Raw genomic sequence first — 20418 nt, 5'->3', positions numbered from 1 at the left:
ATGAGGACATGCGAACACATTTTAAAAATTGTAAAAGAAAAAGGAAAGAAAGAAAGAAAGAAAGAAAGAAAGAAAGAAAGAGGAAGGAAGGAAGGAAGGAAGGAAGAAAGAAAGAAAGAAAGAAAGAAAGAAAGAAAGAAAAAGAAAATATTCCAGTTAAGAAAGAAAGAAAGAAAGAAAGAAAGAAAGAAAGAAAGAAAGAAAGAAAGAAAGAAAAAGAAAATATTCCAGTTCCTTAGCATGGCATAACAAGCATGTTTCTCATTGACCCTACACCCTTGTCCTGTGCACTTGCTATATGCCCTCGGCCTCACCCACACAGTCTTTTGAAATGCCCTTAGTATCTTACCCTCTTTGAAATCCCTGTGCCCTGTAGCCTTGCCTCCTCTTCCTGTGCTTAAATGCCCTTTTCCTAGCCTTCCTGCCCAACTCAGTGACTCAGCAAACATTTAAGTGCCCTTTATGAGCCACCATGGGCTCATAGTCATCATTTAAAACTCAGCTCAGATTTAACCATTTCTTGAAGACTCTTGGATTTTTCCACACCGCACATAATATGTTGCAGTACAGTATACTTTTTTCTTTTTGTAGCTTTGAAATTTATACTGATTGAGAGCTCTTGGCATCATAAAAATAATGTGTAAGATTAACTGAGTGAAGAGAGAAACATTGTGACTAGAACCAAAAAGAGTGAGGTTTTTGAAAGGGGTAAGGACTACTAAAAATGAATAAGCTAATGTCAAAAGGAAAAGAATTAGAGTTGGTAATGCCAAGAGTGGCAGAGGGATGAGTTTCTCTGGCTGTTTCTTTCATCTTCCTGGGGATCCACACCACATGTTAGTGTCTCCTGAGTACAACTGTTTCCCACTGGATAGCTCTCTGCCATGTAAGTTTAACCAAAATCTTTAGCTGTCATCCAGATAATTTGTATTTTTCTCTAACCGGCAACTCCTAAAATCATCCAGTTTTTCCCATGTGTAATGGCTCCAGTTAGGCACATAGGTCCCTATGCCACCCTTAATCCCACATACTGTTTAACTTCATGTTTTTTCTTACCCAGTTGTAATAATTTTTTTTTGTGCGCTCACCTAGTCATTACAAGTTTGAATATCTCCTTGTTCTTTGTGATTAGCCTATTTTTCCCCCAGACTCATTAATATGTTTCTTTTGTTCTTGGATTCAACCATTGCTTGCTTGATGAAAGCCATCATTCACACCAGTTAGGTCTTCACATAAAAAGCTTCATTTTTATTTTAAAATGCTGTGTCTGGATTTTTTTTTTTAATTTTTTTTAAACATTTATTTATTTTGAGAGACAGAGACAGAGCAGGAGCAGGGAAGGGGCAGGGAGAGAGAGGGAGGCAGAGAATCCAAAGCAGGCTCCAGGGTCTGAGCTGTCAGCACTGAGCCAGATGTAGGTCTCAAACCCTTGAACTGTGAGATCATGACCTAAGCCAAAGTCAGACGCTTAACCGACTGAGCCACCCAAGTGCCCCCAAAAATGCTGTGTCTGTTTTAATTTAGCTGTTTTTAAGGTATGATTGCTTCATTTCTATCTGCTATATAGTATTTCAGATTATACCACTGACATTTTTTAGCAAGCAACTGAAGTTTTCATCTTTTAAACAATCTTCACAATATTAATCACAAATTAATGATTTTGTTCTTTAAGTACTCTATTTCATGCAGCATTCATTCATTGAAAGTATTGCTATGGTAAAAATGTTTATGCAGTGACATACATGCTTTATTTTTACTTGAAAACCTGTTCTTTCACTTCCTTCATCATTAGTTTGGATTCCTAGTAATTGAAGATCATATCCTGTATTTGAAGCAGCTGCTGAAAAAATGCATAGAATGTTATTCTTAAATGGCAACCATATTTTTTCTTTCTCCAATAATTTTGAAAAGGACTTAATTTACTTTAGTTCTTAGGTAGTAATTAAAAGAATGAACTGTAAATCTCATTAAAAAATTAATATATTTTTCTAATTCTAGTAATTTAGTAAAAAAAAAACAGTGTTCTACACTCATTTAGTAGCTGTCTGTTGTTAGATTTTTCCAATTTTTACACATTGACTAGAATTGCAGAGTTTCTGACATAACAATTTTAACGCTTGAGATTTACTCTTTTGTCAAGACTGTAGCAGTGACAGTAACACTGCTTTTTAAAAATTGTCCATTATTTAGAGGAAGAGATAATGACAGTGTTGAACATAAGTTGATTATTTAGTGTAAGGTAGTCTGTTTTCTATCAAAAATCATAATTATTTTAATCTTATGCAAGTATTCATACAGTTATTTCATTATGGCTTTTAAGTCTTTGAGATCATGTTCTTTATCTATGCTATGAAATTACATATATAAGGTTAATGGAGTATCTTGTTCTCTAAACCTCTACAGTGAGCACTTTGCAAAAGCAATATACACAACCTAAGTGGGGAATAATTAAAGCTCTCTCTAGATTTTATTTTTTGTGTGTAATGTACTAAATGCAGTATTTTACCAACTATACAGTGTGTATTTAATCAATGACAAAAGTACGTATGTTTAAGAAAAACAGACCTATCCAAATATAATTTTTCATTTTACAGTATAGTTACAATTAGTAGACAAATTAACGTGGTTCATAATAACTAAGAAATAGCTTTGTCAAACTGTAAAGAACCCCAGCCATCAAATCTTTGATCATATTATTTTTGATTGTTAGGAAATTTAGTTTACCATTGGTTGTTATCATTGCTTACTTGAGTCCCATTGGCTGTGTTTTTAGAGAAAGTTTTAGAAACTTGTGCATTTCAGAAGCAATATATAACTTTTTATCCTTTTCCAGGATATGGAAAAATGAAATAAATAGTACCAGTACTTTCAGAGTTTTGCCTCATCCTTCTTTTGTTTACACGGCTAAATTCCATCCCGCTGTGAAAGAGGTGGTGGTTACAGGGTGCTATGATTCCGTGATACGGATATGGAAAGTTGATATGAGAGAGGATCCTGCCGTATTGATCCGACAGTTTGACACACACAGGAGTTTCATCAACTCTCTCTGTTTTGATGTTGAAGGTATGTCACAATATATTCCAAATGAAAGATAGTTGCATGAAGAATTTTTTTTAATTTTATTTCACCAAGATAATTTTGTAAGTTTGAGAGGGATTTTGTGTACTGATAATTGTACGTATTTGTATATATGTGCATTTTGCAGATCATGTGGTAGATGTAGGCACAGATTTAGCACTGACGGAGTTTTGTTTGTAATTTTAAGTTCATTAAATTCCTAAGCATTTATATTCAACTAATATTTACTGTGAGAACCAGTCATATATCATATCTCATAAATATATTTCATTGGATTGGTGATTATCCCCTCAGTAGGTTTTTTTGTTTTTTTTGTTTTTTTTTTAAGATTTATTTATTTATTTTGAGAGAGAAAAGTGTGAGTGGAAGAGGGGCAGGGAAAGAATCCCAAGCGGGCCCCACACTGTCAGTGCAGAGCCCAATGGGAGCTCAAACCCACAAACTGTGAGATCATGACCCGAGTGGAAGTCGGACACTTAACTGCGACTGAGCCACCAGGTGCCCCCTCAGTAGGTTTTTTTTTTTTTTAAGTGGCTTTTGAGTGAAAGGGTTAAAATGAGGAAGAACGGGAAATACCAAAAGAATATTAGATAGATAGTGGGAGAAACCTGTATTTTACACTGTGTACTGAGCACCACTGCATTCAGCTAACAGTTAATAGGTATATGTTATAGAGTCATCTAAATGTATCTGAAGAAATTTTCAAGAAAAAAACATTTTCTATTATCGGCAATGCTTGAAATGTTTTCAGCTTTCTCGTATCATGAACATGATTTCTATGAATACGAATTTTATTTATATATATGTGTGTGTGTGTGTTTATATATATATATGTATATATATACATATGTTTATATATGTGTATATATATATATAAAGCTTTGTTGCACTATTATTTTCTTAACATAAATTCCTAGATGTGAGGTTACTGAGTCAAACATTTCTAGAGTCCTTGCTATGTGGTTTAATGTTTTAAATACTTTACATGTGTAAACTAGTTTATTCCTCACAAAATCTGTATGATTATGGTATATACCTTCACAATATTTCAGACGCTGGATATACAGACTATAGCTATAATTAATTAGTATGGGATCCAGATCAAAATGACAATACTGCTAATATATTCATTTTAACTATAAGGATGTTAAAAAATTGGAACACATTTAGAAAAGTCAACCAAGGATAGAAAGGTGTCTGTAAACTTTGTCATAGTAGAAGTAACCCAGATTATGAAAAGAGGAAGGAATTTCTTCAAATATTTGACTAAGACCTCTATACATGAAACAAAGAAAGTCAGTCTGTGTTGCTTCCAGTAGGTAGAGATGGGACCAAAGCTGCAGAAGGCAGATATTCTTTGTTCAGAATTAGGAAGAACATTCTAGCGTACAGAGTAGTTCATCAGTTGAATAGCTGCTTTGTAAAATATTAAGTTCACAGTTGCTAGACAATTGTCTGTTCATTATGGTGTGGTAGACATTCCTGAGTGGGTGTGAAGTTGAATTCGATGGTCTCTGAGGTTCCATTCAACTATGAGAGGGTTTGACTCTAAGAATGTATGTTAAACTGAAGCACCTGTTACTTTTTATTTTATTCATTCCCTGATCATTTACTGAGTTTCTACTGGTATCAGGCACTTTGCTAAAAGTATGTATAAAATATAGGTGTTTTTCCAGGAATACAAAACAGATTATATAGGTTAATGAAAGTGAGCAATACAGACATATTGGATAATTCAAATAATTTGTTTATTTGCTTTATAATTTGAACCATATACAAATGCACTAAGATGCTCATTTCTTTTTGTATTCAAGTTCAAGTAAGTGACAAAGGGAAATAAGTCAAAAGTAATTCGGTAGAGTGAAGAATTCATTTAAAGATCATTGGGATTTGACTACAAATTGTGTTTTGGTTTTTGGCCTTTTTTTTTTTTTTTTTCCACTAAAACACCTTTTAATACCCCTCTGCTTCTTTGTTATACTGGGCTGTGTTTTACCCATTTCATATTATTTGTTTCTACCTGTGTGTAGCACTTATAAAAGAGTAATTTTACTTTTTTTTAAATAGGTCATCACATGTATTCAGGAGATTGCACAGGGGTGATTGTTGTTTGGAATACCTATGTCAGAGTTAATGATGTGCCACATTCAGTGCATCACTGGAGTGTAAATAAGGTATAAAATCATACTTCATATTTAGGGTTTAATTAAAGAAATTAGAAAAAATTGAACCACATGAATTTAAAAATATGATGTCAGGACACTCTGTTCTCTCTTCTCAAAAAAAAGTGAAGTTTTTCTCAGTCCCTGCAAGCTATCATTGATTAATTATCAAGTCTTCCTGATGGCTAATTGGTGATATAGCAACTTAGTGAAAATTTTCATTTTGGTCAGACTTCTCTTCCTTATTTTGAACCCTAATTTGTGATATGGCGTTCAGTGATCCACTACTGAAATTATGCTCAAATGAGGCATATGTTAATATTACCATCTCTAAGTCATAACTTCTGTTATCTGCTCTTCATATTCTTTCTTTTGACCCAATAACATCACTCTAAAAACAACATGCTCAACATTTTAACAGTCGTGTCTTTCACAATGATGTAATCAAAATTAAGTAATTATGAGTGGGGTCTACTATTCAATCACTATAATTGCTTTCATTTAAACTTTGCTAAGTAGGCAGAAACAAACGAATAATCTTTCATTTTTGGAGTGTTTTTAAGGTGGCTGGTATATTAAGCAATTTTGTTGGTGTGTATTCGGTACTTTTTAGTTAAAAATACAAAGTGAATTCTTAAACTTGAGTTTTGTATAAGTTGATATAGTTTCTAATATGCTATAATTTATTCTTAAGTTTTTGTTCTTCTATAACAGTTGTCCTCATTTGAAGTAAAGACGCTCTAAGTGAAAAAGAATTTTTATGAACTTTAGTTGAATCTATCAGATCTGTTTAAAAAACTGTCTATTCTATTTTTAGTCATTCTCATCTAGTCTCTCAGATTAATGATTGATGGCTTGGAATTCGTGTTGTAGATTAATTTCACACACTTTGAAAAGAACTTTCTAATTCTTATATACCTGAGGGATTGGCAAAACTCCAAAGTCGCCTATTCCAGTAATTTGCGTGTAGAATGCGAAGTCTATTATTTGTGTTAAATATCGTGTGTTTCTTTACCTCAGTATAGTAGCTAGCTAAAAGGCAAATTTATCTTCAAAATCGACAGCCTGGTAGTTACTTGAGACAGTCCAAAATAAAAAGTCAGGAAATGAACTGGAATGTCTTTCAGTAGCTAATGCCCTAGAACAAACTGTAGACTCTGATTTCTTATGTGGTTCTCTTCAGCCAGCAGTGAGACATGTGAGGTTATACTCAGCTGTCCCTTAAGATGAAGTGTCCGTGTGCTGTTGCACACACTCCTTGTTACAGGACACGGGCTTCAGAACTAGGGCGTTTTTAGTTTGAAGATGAGTACGATAAAGAAAACTATAAAGGAAATCATTAACAGATACTACAAACGCTAGACCTGCTAGCACTTTTGTCAAATTCATGCCTAACATAACTTGTTAGACAGCTCTGTGTTTTTGATTTTGCACCTTTGCATCTGTGTAAATGTTTCTCAGACCCCCAACAGTGCATCCCCGACCCCAAGTTGTTGTAGTTCAATTAGTATAACCCCCATCTGTGCTGTCAGTGTTTGGCTCTTTTCTGTAACTTTTAAAAAGGAGCTAGCGGCGGGTCTCAGTGTCAGACAGCGATAGCGTGGGCTCAGCTGCTGCTCCCGGAACTGTAGCCCTCTGTACTCCAGCTGGTGCCATACCGCCCCTGAAGAGGAGACCCCTCTAGGAACTGGCGACAAAACATAATGTCGGAGCCTCGAAGGACATGAAGGCTAATTCCAAATTCTGCCTGCAGTTAAAGCAGACTTTCTGTTGACTCTGTGGACTTTAGTCTGAGCAGTTTTGCTTTAGTAATTCTTCCTTGTGAGGCTTATCCAGGCAGATTTTCCTTCAGTATGTATGTCTTTCTTGACATCATTAGCCAGGAGTCTTCCATGGCTGCCTTAAATAACTATCAAAAAAAAAAAAAAAAAATCCTGGAGGCTCAGGTGCACTTTAGATTTGGCTCCACCATAACCCACCACCACAGGGAGGAAGGCATTGCTGCTGGAGGTGTAATGGACGTTAATACTGCTTTACAAGAGGTGCTGGAGACCACCCTCATCCACGGTGGCCTAGCACGTGGAATTCGCGAAGCTGTCAAAGCCTTAGACAAGCATCAAGCCCGTCTTTGTCTGCTTGCATCCAGCTGGGATGAGCCTCTCTCTGTATGTCAAGTTGGTGGGGAGGCCCTTTGTGCTGAACACCAAATCAACCTCATTAAGGTTGATGACGACAGGAAACTGGGGGAATGGGTCGGCCTCTGTAAAATTAACAGGGAGGGAAAATCCTATAAAGTGGTTGGTTGCAGTTGTGTAGTGGTTAAGACCATCTGTGGCAGAGAGTCTCAGGCCAAGGATGTCATTGAGGAATACTTCAAATGCAAGAATTGAACAAATAAAAATCTTGGTTCTTGTTCCTTAAAAAAAAAAAAATCCCTAAAACTACAATCTAAATTAAGTGAGCTCAGAATAAGATGCCAGTAACATACCTTTTTCAGGATAAAGTGGAAATAAGTACATGAAAAAATGATCTCATACTGAAATAGAATTTGAAAGTTAACTCCGTACTAACTTTTGAAGTTATAAAAATTAGAATCTTTCTTATATGATGGTAAGCAAGAAAATTCAATGTTAGAAGTTATGTTTTAAGAAGTGCTGTTTATTTGGGAATATACTACAATAATGCTAATTAAGTGTAGCCGTATATAACAGTCAAAAAATACATATTATCAGCTTTATTTTCAACCTTCATTGGGAATTCTTTGGCTAGCAATTTTAAAGGGCGCTTTAAATTATAATTGAAAATGACTTCTTCAAATTAGTTTTGTACTCTAAAAGAGGCTTCATATTCAGTAAACTGTTCAGTGCTAATATTTTATAATCTTTTTTAATCATTTCAGGAAATTAAAGAGAGTGAGTTTAAGGGGATTCCCATAAGTTATTTGGAGGTTCATCCCAATGGAAAACGCTTGTTAATCCATACCAAAGACAGTACTTTGAGAATTATGGATCTCCGAATGTAAGTATATTTCAGTATTGACAGATTAAGCACTCATAGAATAAGAAATGAATTAATTCATATTTATAAAATGCAGCTGTAGTTTTTAAATAGACAGTTTTTCCTCTAGAGGACATCTGACAGTGTCCGGAAGCATTTTTGAATGTTAGTATTTAGTGGATAGAGACCAGATAGTATATAGTGGATAGAGACCAGAAATACTGCTAAGCATCCTACAGTTTGTAAGACAGTGCCCCCACCTCACAACAAAGAGTTTTCTGGCTCAAATGTGAATAGTTCTGAAGTAGAAATATAGTCAGTTGCTCTTTGTTGTCACAATTAAAAAAAAAAAAAGAAGAAACTTCTGCCTTAGATATCTTTTACTTTTATGATACTGGTATAGCGTAGTGCTCTGATATACTACCATAACAGAATGAGATGGCTTTTGATTAACATGTCCTTGTTTTTCTTATTCTGTTTTATTTCTAAATAAGGAAAGGAAATATCCTTAATGTTAAAAGCAGAGAAGCGGGATTCTGGACAAACCAGCATGGTCTTCTGATGGTTCTTATTTGGTGTTAATAGTACTTGTAAAACAAACAAGAGAAGGCTAGTTCTGTTAGTTGTCACTATTGTATTTTGAAAGGAAAATGTGGTAGTCTACACTAGTTTATTCTGCAGTTATCTTTTAGGGCTAACTGTTAAGGCCTTCAGTGTTTATGTGGAGCTGTTCAGGGTACTGACATCAGTGCTATGAGAGAATGATTAGCAGAATTAGTTCATTAGGAGTTTATAATCTAGTTGAACTGCCTCCAAAATAACTCACAAAGCATTTAATGAGGCTAAATTGTGAGATCTTCTAGGATTGGAATCTGCTTATTCTTCTTACATACATAGTACCTATGTTATGCCTGGCTGATAGTAAGCACTTGATATGTATTTTTTTTTAATGAAGATAAATACATAATAAGAGGATTATATCCTTCATGGCAATAGTAAAGGTGATGATAGGTCTACTATAGTCTTCTATTAAAGGCTCTATGGAGAGGCTGGCCTTTGAGCTCGGTCTTGAAGGATGGATGGAATTTAGAGAAGATAGAAGTGTTGTCAGGAGGGTGGAAAACATGAAAAGCCTGGAATAAAATTCAGAGGTAGGTTAATAGAAGTTGTGTTCAAGGCAAGGTGGGTAAATCTGTAGAAGCATAAATTTCTTGATAAGGAGTGCTGAGAGAGAATTTCTTTGGTTTTAAAGGTTACTCATTTATTTTGAGAGAGGGTGCACATGCATGCAGGGGAAGGGCAGAGAGAGAGCGAGAGAGAGAATCATAAACAGGAGAGCATCCTAAACAGAATTGTACAGAGCCCAACGCGGAGCTCGATCCCACAAATTGTGAGATCATGACCTGAGCCGAAACCAAGAGCCGGACACTGAGCCAACTGAGTCACCTAGGAGCCCTGAGAGTTTTAGAAGTAGAGATTAGAGCCAGATTTTTAGAAGGTCAGGCCTTAGAAGTTTGGTTATTCTCTTTTTAAGTAGTATGTAGTATTCAGCATAGAATCATGCTTGAGCTCTAGAGGCAAACTGCTTAGAGTCAAATACTGCCTTTTCCATCCCTGACTAACTGATTAACCATCCTGTGCCTCTCTTTTCCTCCTCATTCAAATAGGGGAAATAATATACCATATTTGTAAGGGTTTTGCGGGGAATAAATTAGTTTACACATGCAAAGTGCTTAAAACATTACACCGTATAGCAAGGACTCTAGAAATGTTTGACCCAGTAACCTCAGGTCTGGGAATTTATGTAAAAATAGTTATAAAGCAGGGAAAAAGTACAATTACACAAGCTTGTTCATAGAAATCATGTTCATGGTAGGAGAAAGCTGGGAATATTCTGTTGTCTCATAGTAGAAGATTTCTTAAGGTACATTTAGACTTGATATAATACATACCTACTAAAATGATAATACCTAATTTATACACTCTGACACAGAGGGCCATTATTCATGAGTCATTGTTAAATCGGGGACAATTGTGTGTCTACCTGGCACACAGTGAGCACTAAGATAATGTTAGTTATTATTCACAAGCGAAAAAGTCTAGAAAGTTGTATACCATATTTAATAGATGATTTAATTATATTTTTATCTAATATTTCTGCAAGTGTCCCAAGTCTGCATTGTGTGATTTTAAAAATTTATCACATGGGGTGGTAAATGGGTGGCTCAGTCAGCTCAGGTCTTGATCTCACAGTTTGATTCATGCTATTGAGCCCTTTGTTGGGCTCTGGATTCTCTCTCTCCCTCTCTCTGCCCTCCCCTACTCGTGCACACTCTCTCTCTCTCAAAGTAAGTAAACTTTTTTTTTTAATTTATTACCTGGAAAAAATATGAGTATAAAAATTTTGTACATTTTTCAGTAACCAACTCAAATGCTACTTCTATAATATAGGCTCTCTCTGCATAGCTAGAAATAATCACTTTTATCCAAATCTGCAAAGTACTCTTTTTGTTCTTTTATGGCACTTTCTGTATCCATTTTCTGTTTTACATGGATGCATTCCTTCTCTGTCCTGCTAAATTAGAAACTCCCTGACCTCCGGGACTATCTCTTTCTTTATTCTACATCCGTCATAAAATGTCTCCCATGTAACAGAGTCTCAAAAATCGTTAAATGCAGGTGAAGTATTTAAGAGAAAAGGGTTTGTTTGTTTGTTTGTTTGTTTTTTAACCACCAGTCTTTTCCATGGTTAAGACAGGTTATATGTGTGAAATCTTTTTTGTTTATAGATTAGCAGCAAGGAAATTTGTAGGTGCAGCAAATTATCGGGAAAAGATTCATAGCACTTTGACACCATGTGGGACTTTTCTCTTTGCTGGAAGTGAGGATGGTATAGTACACGTTTGGAACCCAGAAACAGGTAAGTATTTCATTTATCTTAAAAATATTTTTTGGTTTGTTTTTATTTTGAATAAGGGTGAAAACTACCATTTTCTGGAATAGTTTTCAAGGAAATTCTGATTTCAGGTTCTCAATTATGTTTATCAAAATGGAAAATGGGAAAGCTGATAATGGAACTAAGCTGCAGTCTAAATTTGTATTAACATTCTGTTCTTTACTGTTTTGATATCTTTCACATTATAATTCAGTGTTTATAATGAGATATTATCAATCTGAAGAGAAGTATTTTTTATTGTGGTTGATATACAATATTATATTAGTTTAAGCTGTATGACAAACATAATGATTCAACAGTTACATAATTACAAAATGCTTGCAGTGATCAGTGTAGTTACCATGTGTCATCATACAAAATTATTATATTATTGACTATATTCCCTATCCTATATTAAGAGAAGTATTTAATTAAGATTGTAATGCAAAATACAAAATATTTATAAGCTGAATTTGGAATATAAGTGAGTATACAAATGGCTACATATCTATAATATATTTTGTTGGAAACAAACATATTCCTGTCGAAGTTTTGATGTCTGAAACTTAATAGCAACTTACCCGGGGCGGGGTGCCTGGCTGGCTCTGTTGGTAGAGCATGGAACTCTTGACCTCACGGTTGTAAATTCAAGCCCTACATTGGGTGTAGAGATTACTTAAGAATAAAATCTTTAAAACCGAAAAGAAAAAAAAAACACCATTTACTTCAATTACTGTAATTAATTATTCATTTGTGCCTCACCTTTGCTTTTCAAAAGAAAAGCTAAAACCACATAAACATTTCTTAGCACTAAATTGAGAGATTTTATAAAATTTAAAATATCTTTAATCAGTAGTATTTGGTTCACTGTGCTTATTCTCTTAATTTTTTTTCCAAGTGTTTATTTAAATTCCAGATAGTCAACATGCAGCGTAATATTAGTTTTAGATGTAGAATTTAGTGATTCAGCATTTACACGCAGCACCTGGTTCACATCACAAGTGCCCGTCCTTAATCCACAGTCTCTCCATCTTTTCTTTAACATGTTTGACTAGTCAGTTCACTTAGTGTTGTTTTTTTTTTTCTTACCGTGTTTTGATACTTTAGGATTGGTTTGGAAGTGTTAAATCTCTTTTCTCCTTCAATAAGTAGATCTAGATCCTTTGCTTTGTGAGTTCTGTTTTTCATAGGTTCCTTAGGCCTCTACTGTAGGTCTCTTTTAGCCATTAATAATCAGATATATCTTTAAAGCAGGTGGTATCTCAGTCTCTGGGGAAAAAAAAATAGAAAAATTTATTCCCCACCAGATCTCCCTCAGCCAGACAGTATCTTCAGTTTTAGAGCCTGCAAGTTCCTTATGAGTTCTCCCTGAGTTCTTTGTTAGTTGGCATTTGCTCAGCTCTGTCAGATTTCAGGGTCAGATACTTCTCTACTAGTAAGTTCTTTGTTTTTATTTTGTGCCTGGAAAACCTCATTGAAGAGGTTGAAGAGGCAGAGTAGAAAAGGTCCAACAGGATGAAAAATAGATATAAGAGTTACTTGGGCGATTAAGTGTCCGACTTCAGCTCAGGTCATGATCTCACAGTTCGTGAGTTTGAGCCCTGCATTAGGCTCTGTGCTGATAGCTCAGGGCCTGGAGCCCACTTCAGATTCTGTGTCTCCCTCTGTCTCTGCCCCTCCCCCCCCCTCGCCAAAATAAATAAACATTTTTTTAAAACTTAAGAGTTACTCAACTATTTTTAAGTATTTGAAGTTCTCATGTAAATAATATGAGCTTTATTATTACATACTGTAACTATTTTAGTAAGTTGCAGAATAATCTTCTAATGAGAGATATTTGAGATAGTACAAATGATTGAATGTCTTTTCTTATTTAGGAGAACAAGTTGCGATGTATTCTGACCTGCCATTCAAATCACCCATTCGAGACATTTCTTATCACCCACTTGAAAATATGGTTGCATTTTGTGCGTTTGGGCAGAATGAGCCAATTCTTCTGTATATTTATGATTTCCATGGTAAGTTCACTGCTGATAAGTAAAGAATATTTCGAGGAACGTTTACTTTTAGACTTGGAATCATAGAAAGGTAGTCATCACAAGTCAAATTCACCTAAAAATTATTTGAGAATGTATTAACTAAATTTCAAAGGTAAATAACATTTAGGAAATATGGATCTTTAATGTTTTCAGTTGAATATTTAATTTCTTATTCCATATTTCTGTTTTTCACCAGAGCACATAGTTGTAATAAGTTATAGTTTTAAGAATTTCTTAACCTAAAAGGAAGGCAAAAAAATCAAGTGTCAGTGAAACAAGATCTGGAATTGGAAATGTAATGTCTTTTTTTACTCTAAAATTACACTGCTCCGTCATTCTGAGAAAAAATAAAGAAATAAAGATTCTGGACACATTTTTCGGGAATAATATAGCATTCTTAGAATTACTTGGATTTATGCTGTATTTCATACATTTCCTTAATTTCTTTCCTGAAATTAGGATTTCATTGTTCTACATCACATTGATAGTGCTGTCACTCCCAAAATTACAGTTCCATTTTCTTTATATATTAAATCTTGTTCAAAAATAAATGGTCTTTATTAGTTTCTGATTTGATTAGGATGTCATATATCATCATTCACTGTTTTTGCTAAGCTAGGATGGCTTACATACAATGTCATAAATGCATAAATGTGCAAATACATCCATTATAGGTAACATGAATGTGGGATTTTTTGGCAAAGAGTTTTAAATGTAAATGAAATACAAGTGGTTACGTTTACTGTGTTCACGCAGATCACACAGAAATGTTAGCGTTAATTGGTTATTTGTTAATGGTTGTGATAAGTGCTAAATTATTAAACAGTTAAGTTCTAAGCCTGAAATTGTTGATCACTGAATGGGTATTATTATTATTATTATGCTATTCCAGGCAAATTATATTAGAAAATAATTTGTAAAATTGAAATTTATTTTTAAAAATCTTACCAAGATGTAACCAGTTTCTCTAATGCATATTCAAATCTGGTGACTGGTGCAAACATGTATCCAGAGACAGGTCTTTCTCTGTGCCAACTCTAAATCTTCCTGTGAAAGAGAGTTACACCTAGGCACTTATTCTTAACCTGGGACTGTTGTACAGAAATCAGCAGCGCAGTTATTTCCTCAGAACCTTTAGAGGTTTCACAACAGTCTTCATTTAATTCCTAATGTGCTTTTTTTTAGGCTTTGGAAATTTTCACTACACATGCAAGTGAAAGTCCCACTCTTCTCTTTTTTTATTCAGTAATTTTTGGTCATGGATCAAGGGTTTCCATCAGATTAGCCCAGTGGGTTTGCCAGTTTGGTTTTGAGGCAGTAGGCACATAGACTAAGAAGTCCGTTCTAGAAATGTCAGTAGAAAGAGCAGAGTGCTTTTAGGAATTCAAAAACAGAGGTTTTAGGTTCCTTTCTGTTGCTGTAGTGACCTGGTGCAAGCCTCTTGCCTTCCTGAAGCTCCATTTCCTGATCTGGTAAGTGGCACCACTACTGTTTAATACCTGTGCCACCTAAGAGAGCCATTTGTGGGGAATCTGTGAGTCGGGCACTGGGAAAGTACTTCATATATGGAAAAGGACTATATTAAAACAAGGAAAAAGGTAACATGGGTTGTTACCATGTTCATTTAACCCATATATACTTGACTTTGTGGTACTTTAGGTTTTAATATGCTGGTAAGCACCCCTCTATGAAAGGGAATTGAAAAAAAGGGTTTTTTCCCCTTTCATTCATTCTATTGACAGCCTTTATTAGAGTATGCACCTTTTGGGGTCAGTTGTATTAGAAAATAAATCATGAAGTTAAGAACATCATGTTATACCTATGCTATATTACTGTCAAAAGGAAGGAATTCAAAGTGTTTCAGAAATTAAAAAGTTCAGATAATACACATGGAATTTAAATGATTTTGTACCATGATTTTAGAACACAATTTTCAATATACTGATACATTTACAAACAAAACTCAAAATGTTTCAACACATTTTCCTAACTCTTTGTTGCTTATTTTTAAAATGAGGAAGCTTAGGAAGAAGTTACATAATCCTAGGCAGTCCAAGATTTAGCACAGTTCTTGTGAATGGTATATATTCATAAGAAAACAGAAAGTTGTTTTCGATCCAAAAATAAATTTTACTTATTAAATACAGGCCAGAATCATCAAGTGAAATAGTGTTTAGATTTTTTATTAAAACATATAGTATTTATTATTAATCTTTTACAGGTTTGCCTTATATTTTATTTATTTTTTAATACAGGAATATTTTGCCCAGACTTTCTTGTCTGAAAATAAAGTTTACATGTATCTTTATATAAATGTTTTAATGGTATAAAATTTGAAAGATATAGAATAGTTACATGATTTTAAAATAGTATTTATCAGAGCTGCTCATTCGTTTAGACATTTTTCAAGGAAAATGGAGCAAACTCATTTTTTTTTATAAGTTGAATAAGCTGTGAATGAGACCACAATGGTAGCTAAATGTATCATCTGTCTTTCAGTTCTAGCAAAATCTGTGAAGAGTCAGCAAGCATCTTTCCCTGCTAAGCATATGTTCAGGTTGTGGTCTTTTGGGTCTTTCATTCTACTGACTTTTTGCTGTTTTTGGTAAGGAACACAATTTTTACTTTCAGAAGGCAGTTTTATTTGCCTGGTGTTGAAAGGGTTAATCATCTAGTAATACAAAATTTAGTCACAGAGTACCACAAATAATGTACTTTTAGGATTCCCATAATAACAGAGTACTAGTCAGAAGAAAACAGCTTCCACTGAATTAAATTTATGAACCTAGGCTCTAGCAGTTAATGTTCTGTTATTAATATCTGTCTACCTCCATCTCTAGGATCCTGTTCTACATGTAATGATAATCATAACTAGTACTTACAAAGCACTTTCTTTGTTCCTGGTACCGTTTTAAGCATTTTATATATATTTACTTCATTTTTCACAATAATCTTAAAAGATAGGTACTGTAATTATCCTCATTTTACATGAGCCAGGAGTTGAATCCAAAAAAACTACCCTTGGAGACCATGCTCTTATTTGCTACACTAACTTGCCTCTTTAGGAAATTTCCTGAAGTACTAGCTTTTGATTGTCTAATAAGCAGACTTTTTTTTTTTTTCTGCAGTATCATTTACTTTATGCCTCTTGAGTATGTGATTTTTTTATATTATCTGTACTTCGTAGGAAGCAGAGATGGAGGCTTATTCATCTTTTTATTACCAGTACCTAGCCTGAATACTAACACACAGTGAATATACATGTAGTATTTTAAGCAGGATCAAGTCTTAAATTGGTAAATTGTCAGCATTACTTGATAATCCCAGGTAATGAGCCTGACGTTCCACTAGGTGGCAATCTTTTCTCTGAAACAGATTAACTCTGGAGTACTTTTTAGTCATAGTGGCTTTCTGAGGAAAGACAAATCTTTATTGAGCATCTATTGTGTGCCAAGTTGAATAGGGCTACAAAATCCAGGAACCAGACTGAGATTACCATGCTCCTTTCCAGTCTTTTGTGCTTTCCAAGTTGTCGATTAAACCTCTGGAAGAATTTTAGTTAAACTGAACAACAATCTCTAGCATTGACACTAAATGTGATTTTATTTCTAGGATTCATATTCATTAACAACCACCTACATTGTCATTGTTGATGGCTTTATTTTGCACACTGCAACATACTTTACCAGAGTTCAAGGCAATGTATACCTTTATGTTCCTATAAAAAATTTGTTGTATAAGTTGCTTATTGACCAAAAGTCCATGGTGTTTGCAATGCCTTATGTCTAACATAGTACCTGGTATATTACTGATGTGCAGTAAGTGTGTGAAATGAGAATTACAAATCCTATAGAATAGCATTTTTCCCTTAAATTTTATAAAAAACATAGAATGAGAGGCATGATCGGTGAGTAAATTGGGGGATAATAATAGTGGTAGTAGGAGCTAACATTTATCAAACATTGACTGTGTCCCCTACTCTTTTTTTTTTTTTTAAGTGTATTTATTTATTTATTTTGAGAGAGACAGAGAGTACAAGCAGAGGAGGGGCAGAGAGAGAGGGGGACAGAGGATCTGAAGCGGGCTCCTTGCTGACAGCAAAGAGCCTGATGCAGGGCTTGAACTCATGGATCGTGAGATCATGGCCTGAGCCGAAGTCAGACGCTTAACCAACTGTGTCCCCTACTCTTATGAGCATATTACATACATCTTCCCATATAGTCCTCTCAAAACCCCACAAGGTAGATGCTATTATTATCCTCACTTTGCATATGATGAAACTGAGGCACAGGGAGAATGAAGTAATTTACATCAGGTCACACATTTGATAAATGTTAAGGTTTACCCAGCTAAGTCCAGAGCCCATAGTTTTAAAACGCCAATCTGCTTACTTCAGTCTTGGCATTTCCTGTTTCATGAAGTAACTTAGTTAAGAAGGTAGCCAGATATTCCTGTAATAAAATGTATTGTTTGTTTTTAATTTTAATATTTCGAAAAAGCCCTTAAGACTAAAAGGAACTTTGGTTACTTAGTATTATTAATAGTTCATTCCTTTACAAATGTTGGGGATGATTATAATGCATTAAGCAGTTGTATTCTCAGTATAGTCCAAAATATGAATTATCTTTATTATGTAGCATTAAATTTTAATGTAACTAATTTTGTAATATTTTTGCAACAAGCTAATATGTAGTTGAGGTAAATTTAATATGCATAGTTGTCTGTATAAATTTAATAGTGTTCTTAAAGTACTAATGATGAATGCCTGAAAACAAGCTCGGTTATTACAATTCTCATACTTGGATAAGGTTATGCAGTAACATATATAACTGATGGTAGGTCCAAGTTTAAGTGTCTATTGTTAGCCTAGTAGGAGAATTAAGAGATAGAAATGCCATATTTGAAGATATGCTTAAACTACCTATTTCTTGGCTGTATCCTGAGGTGTCTATTTTAACATTCTGTGCAAAATGGATACTTTGATTTGGTTATGTCATTCATAGATTGAGGACATATGAAAAAGTAGCTTTGAGCATAAACCAGAGCTGTGAATTCCTCATTCAGGCATTTTTTTTATGTTTACATTGGTGCTTTTTAAAGTGCATCAAGAAGGAAGAATGGTACAGTGTGAAATAGCAGTATGGTAGGAAAGGCTGGAGTAGGAGTGAGCTCACTGGAATTCTAGACAAAGTGCCATCACTTTCTGCTTGACCCTGGTCAAGTAATTTAGCATTTTTGTATCTGTTTTTTTTTTTTTCACTGTAAAATTAAAATACCTATCCTGTTTTATCAAATACCTCTCTTAGTGTTTTATCAAAGGCAAAAATGCAACTACAAAGCATGGTATAGAGCATTCGTATATTAAGAATTCATGAACCAGGCTGCAGTAGAGAAATCCTAGCCTTTTTCTGTAGCGATACACACATCACACACTTTAGTTGAATAGCATGACATATGGAAATTGATGGATAATGGAATAGGAAATCAACAGAAAGACAATAGCATGTACTTCAGGGGACCTGGAGATAGTTTATTATATTTTGGTGTTCACCCAACAGATTTGCTGAATGTCGGTAGATGCTCTCCCATTTGGTTGGCTATGAGACATGGATCTACTACATTTTCTTGTATAGCTTTTTGGACAGTTTCTTTTTTTTTTTTTTTTCAACGTTTATCTTTGAGAGACACAAGAGACAGAATGCGAGTGGGTTAGGGGCAGAGAGAGAGGGAGACACAGAATCTGAAGCAGGCTCCAGGCTCCGAGCTGTCAGCACAGAGCCCGATATGGGGCTCGAACTCATGAACTGTGAGATCATGACCTGAGCCGAAGTTGGATGCTCAACTGACTGAGCCACCCAGGCGCCCCTGGACAGTTTCATTAGTAACACTTATAAGTTCTCTTTGACATATTAAATGTTAAATATAAAATTACTAATGGTCCTGAATACACCCAAGCTATTAGAATCAAAGTGTTACTCAATAGAACTTGTCTAGTGCATCCATACAGTTTCTTAAGATTAGCTGAAGCAGGAACAAGTCGGGCCCAGTAAAGTACAATTAAAAAAAAAACCATTATAAGCCCTTAAACATTCTTGTCCTGGCCCATTCAGACTGCTATAACAAAATACCAGAGACTACATGGCTTTGTAAACAACAGAAATTTATTTCTCACAATTCTGAATGCTGGGAAGTCCCAAGATCAAGGCATAGCAGACTCGATGTCTAGTGAGAGCTTACTTTCTGGTTCACAGACAGGATCCTCTAGCTGTAACCTCATGTGATAGAAGGGGTGAGGGAACTCTCTGAGACCTCATTTATAAGGGCACTAATCCCATTCATGAGGGCTCACCTCGCAAAGGCCCCACCTCCAAGTACCAGCACTTTGGGCATTAGAAAGAACTTCAACATGAGAATTCAGGAGGACACAAACACTCAGACCACAGGAATTCCCTACACATTGCAGATGTTAGAGGAAGAGAAGGAGGGTGCTGCCTACCTGCTGAATGCTGGGAAACTAGAAAAGCAGACCTGCCAGCTTACAGTAATACTATATTTAGAAATCGTTCATCTATAAGTAAAGAAATTAGGTATCCTGTAAAATGACTATACCCATTAACAGAGCTGTGTAAAATAATAGGTCTTGAACAAAGGAATTAAGTGTTGAACCAAAAGGAAATCTTAATGTAGTATAAGAGAAAAAATATTTTGTTTTTTTAGGTGCACTTTGTTATAAAGTCAATAACATAAGTAAATATAGGTTTTAATAATAACAAACATGTATTCACTCTGAATGCAAAAGGCTCTGGATTAAAATATCTTATTTCCTCTGTTCTTCCTCCTATAAAGATAAAAATCTCCTGAGAAAACCACGTTATTTTTTATAATTGTTTAAGGTCAGAACGTACACAACAGCACTGAACTTGTATAAATCAAAATTTGATTATCAGTTATGAAAACATTTTATGAATTTAAGTGTGTAAAATTTAAAATCCCCAATTATAGCCAATTGTAGGCAGGTTTAAAAGTAATTTGATGGGTATATCATTCCTTTAAGCAAATGTAGTTGCCACCTCTGTGTTCTTAACACCTTGTGGGTCCCTCTGCTACACGACTGAGCACACAGTAGTACTTACTTGTTGACCTCCAAGAGATTCAAGCCCCAAGACGGGCCTGTGTCTTTGCATTCCCAGAGCCTGCTCTCGTGCAC

At 34.8% G+C, this 20418-nt stretch overlaps 2 protein-coding genes across 9 annotated transcripts in view; both read left to right on the top strand.

The window, feature by feature from the left end:
* Window positions 1-20418, top strand: part of AHI1 (Abelson helper integration site 1) — a 204110-nt gene that overhangs the window by 48703 nt on the left and 134989 nt on the right. For all 8 annotated transcript variants that reach the window (XR_006217876.1, XM_042987191.1, XM_042987189.1 and 5 more), the window contains 5 exons: window positions 2834-3063; window positions 5146-5252; window positions 8140-8258; window positions 11027-11157; window positions 13050-13190. Coding sequence is in view for 7 of the 8 variants with exons in the window: in XM_042987191.1 (XP_042843125.1) it covers window positions 2834-3063; window positions 5146-5252; window positions 8140-8258; window positions 11027-11157; window positions 13050-13190 (728 nt within the window). In the remaining variant the exon portion in view is untranslated. The remainder of the gene's footprint in view (window positions 1-2833; window positions 3064-5145; window positions 5253-8139; window positions 8259-11026; window positions 11158-13049; window positions 13191-20418) is intronic.
* LOC102968350 (40S ribosomal protein S12-like) lies at window positions 6093-7708 on the top strand. Its single transcript, XM_042987193.1, has one exon. It carries the CDS (start codon window positions 7094-7096, stop codon window positions 7628-7630), a length of 537 nt encoding a protein of 178 aa, XP_042843127.1. The 5' UTR covers window positions 6093-7093; the 3' UTR covers window positions 7631-7708.

Source organism: Panthera tigris, chromosome B2, assembly GCF_018350195.1.
Source record: "Panthera tigris isolate Pti1 chromosome B2, P.tigris_Pti1_mat1.1, whole genome shotgun sequence".
Classification (NCBI taxonomy): domain Eukaryota; kingdom Metazoa; phylum Chordata; class Mammalia; order Carnivora; family Felidae; genus Panthera; species Panthera tigris.
Note: the sequence above shows the minus strand (reverse complement) of the source record. Positions and strands in the feature narration are given on the sequence as shown.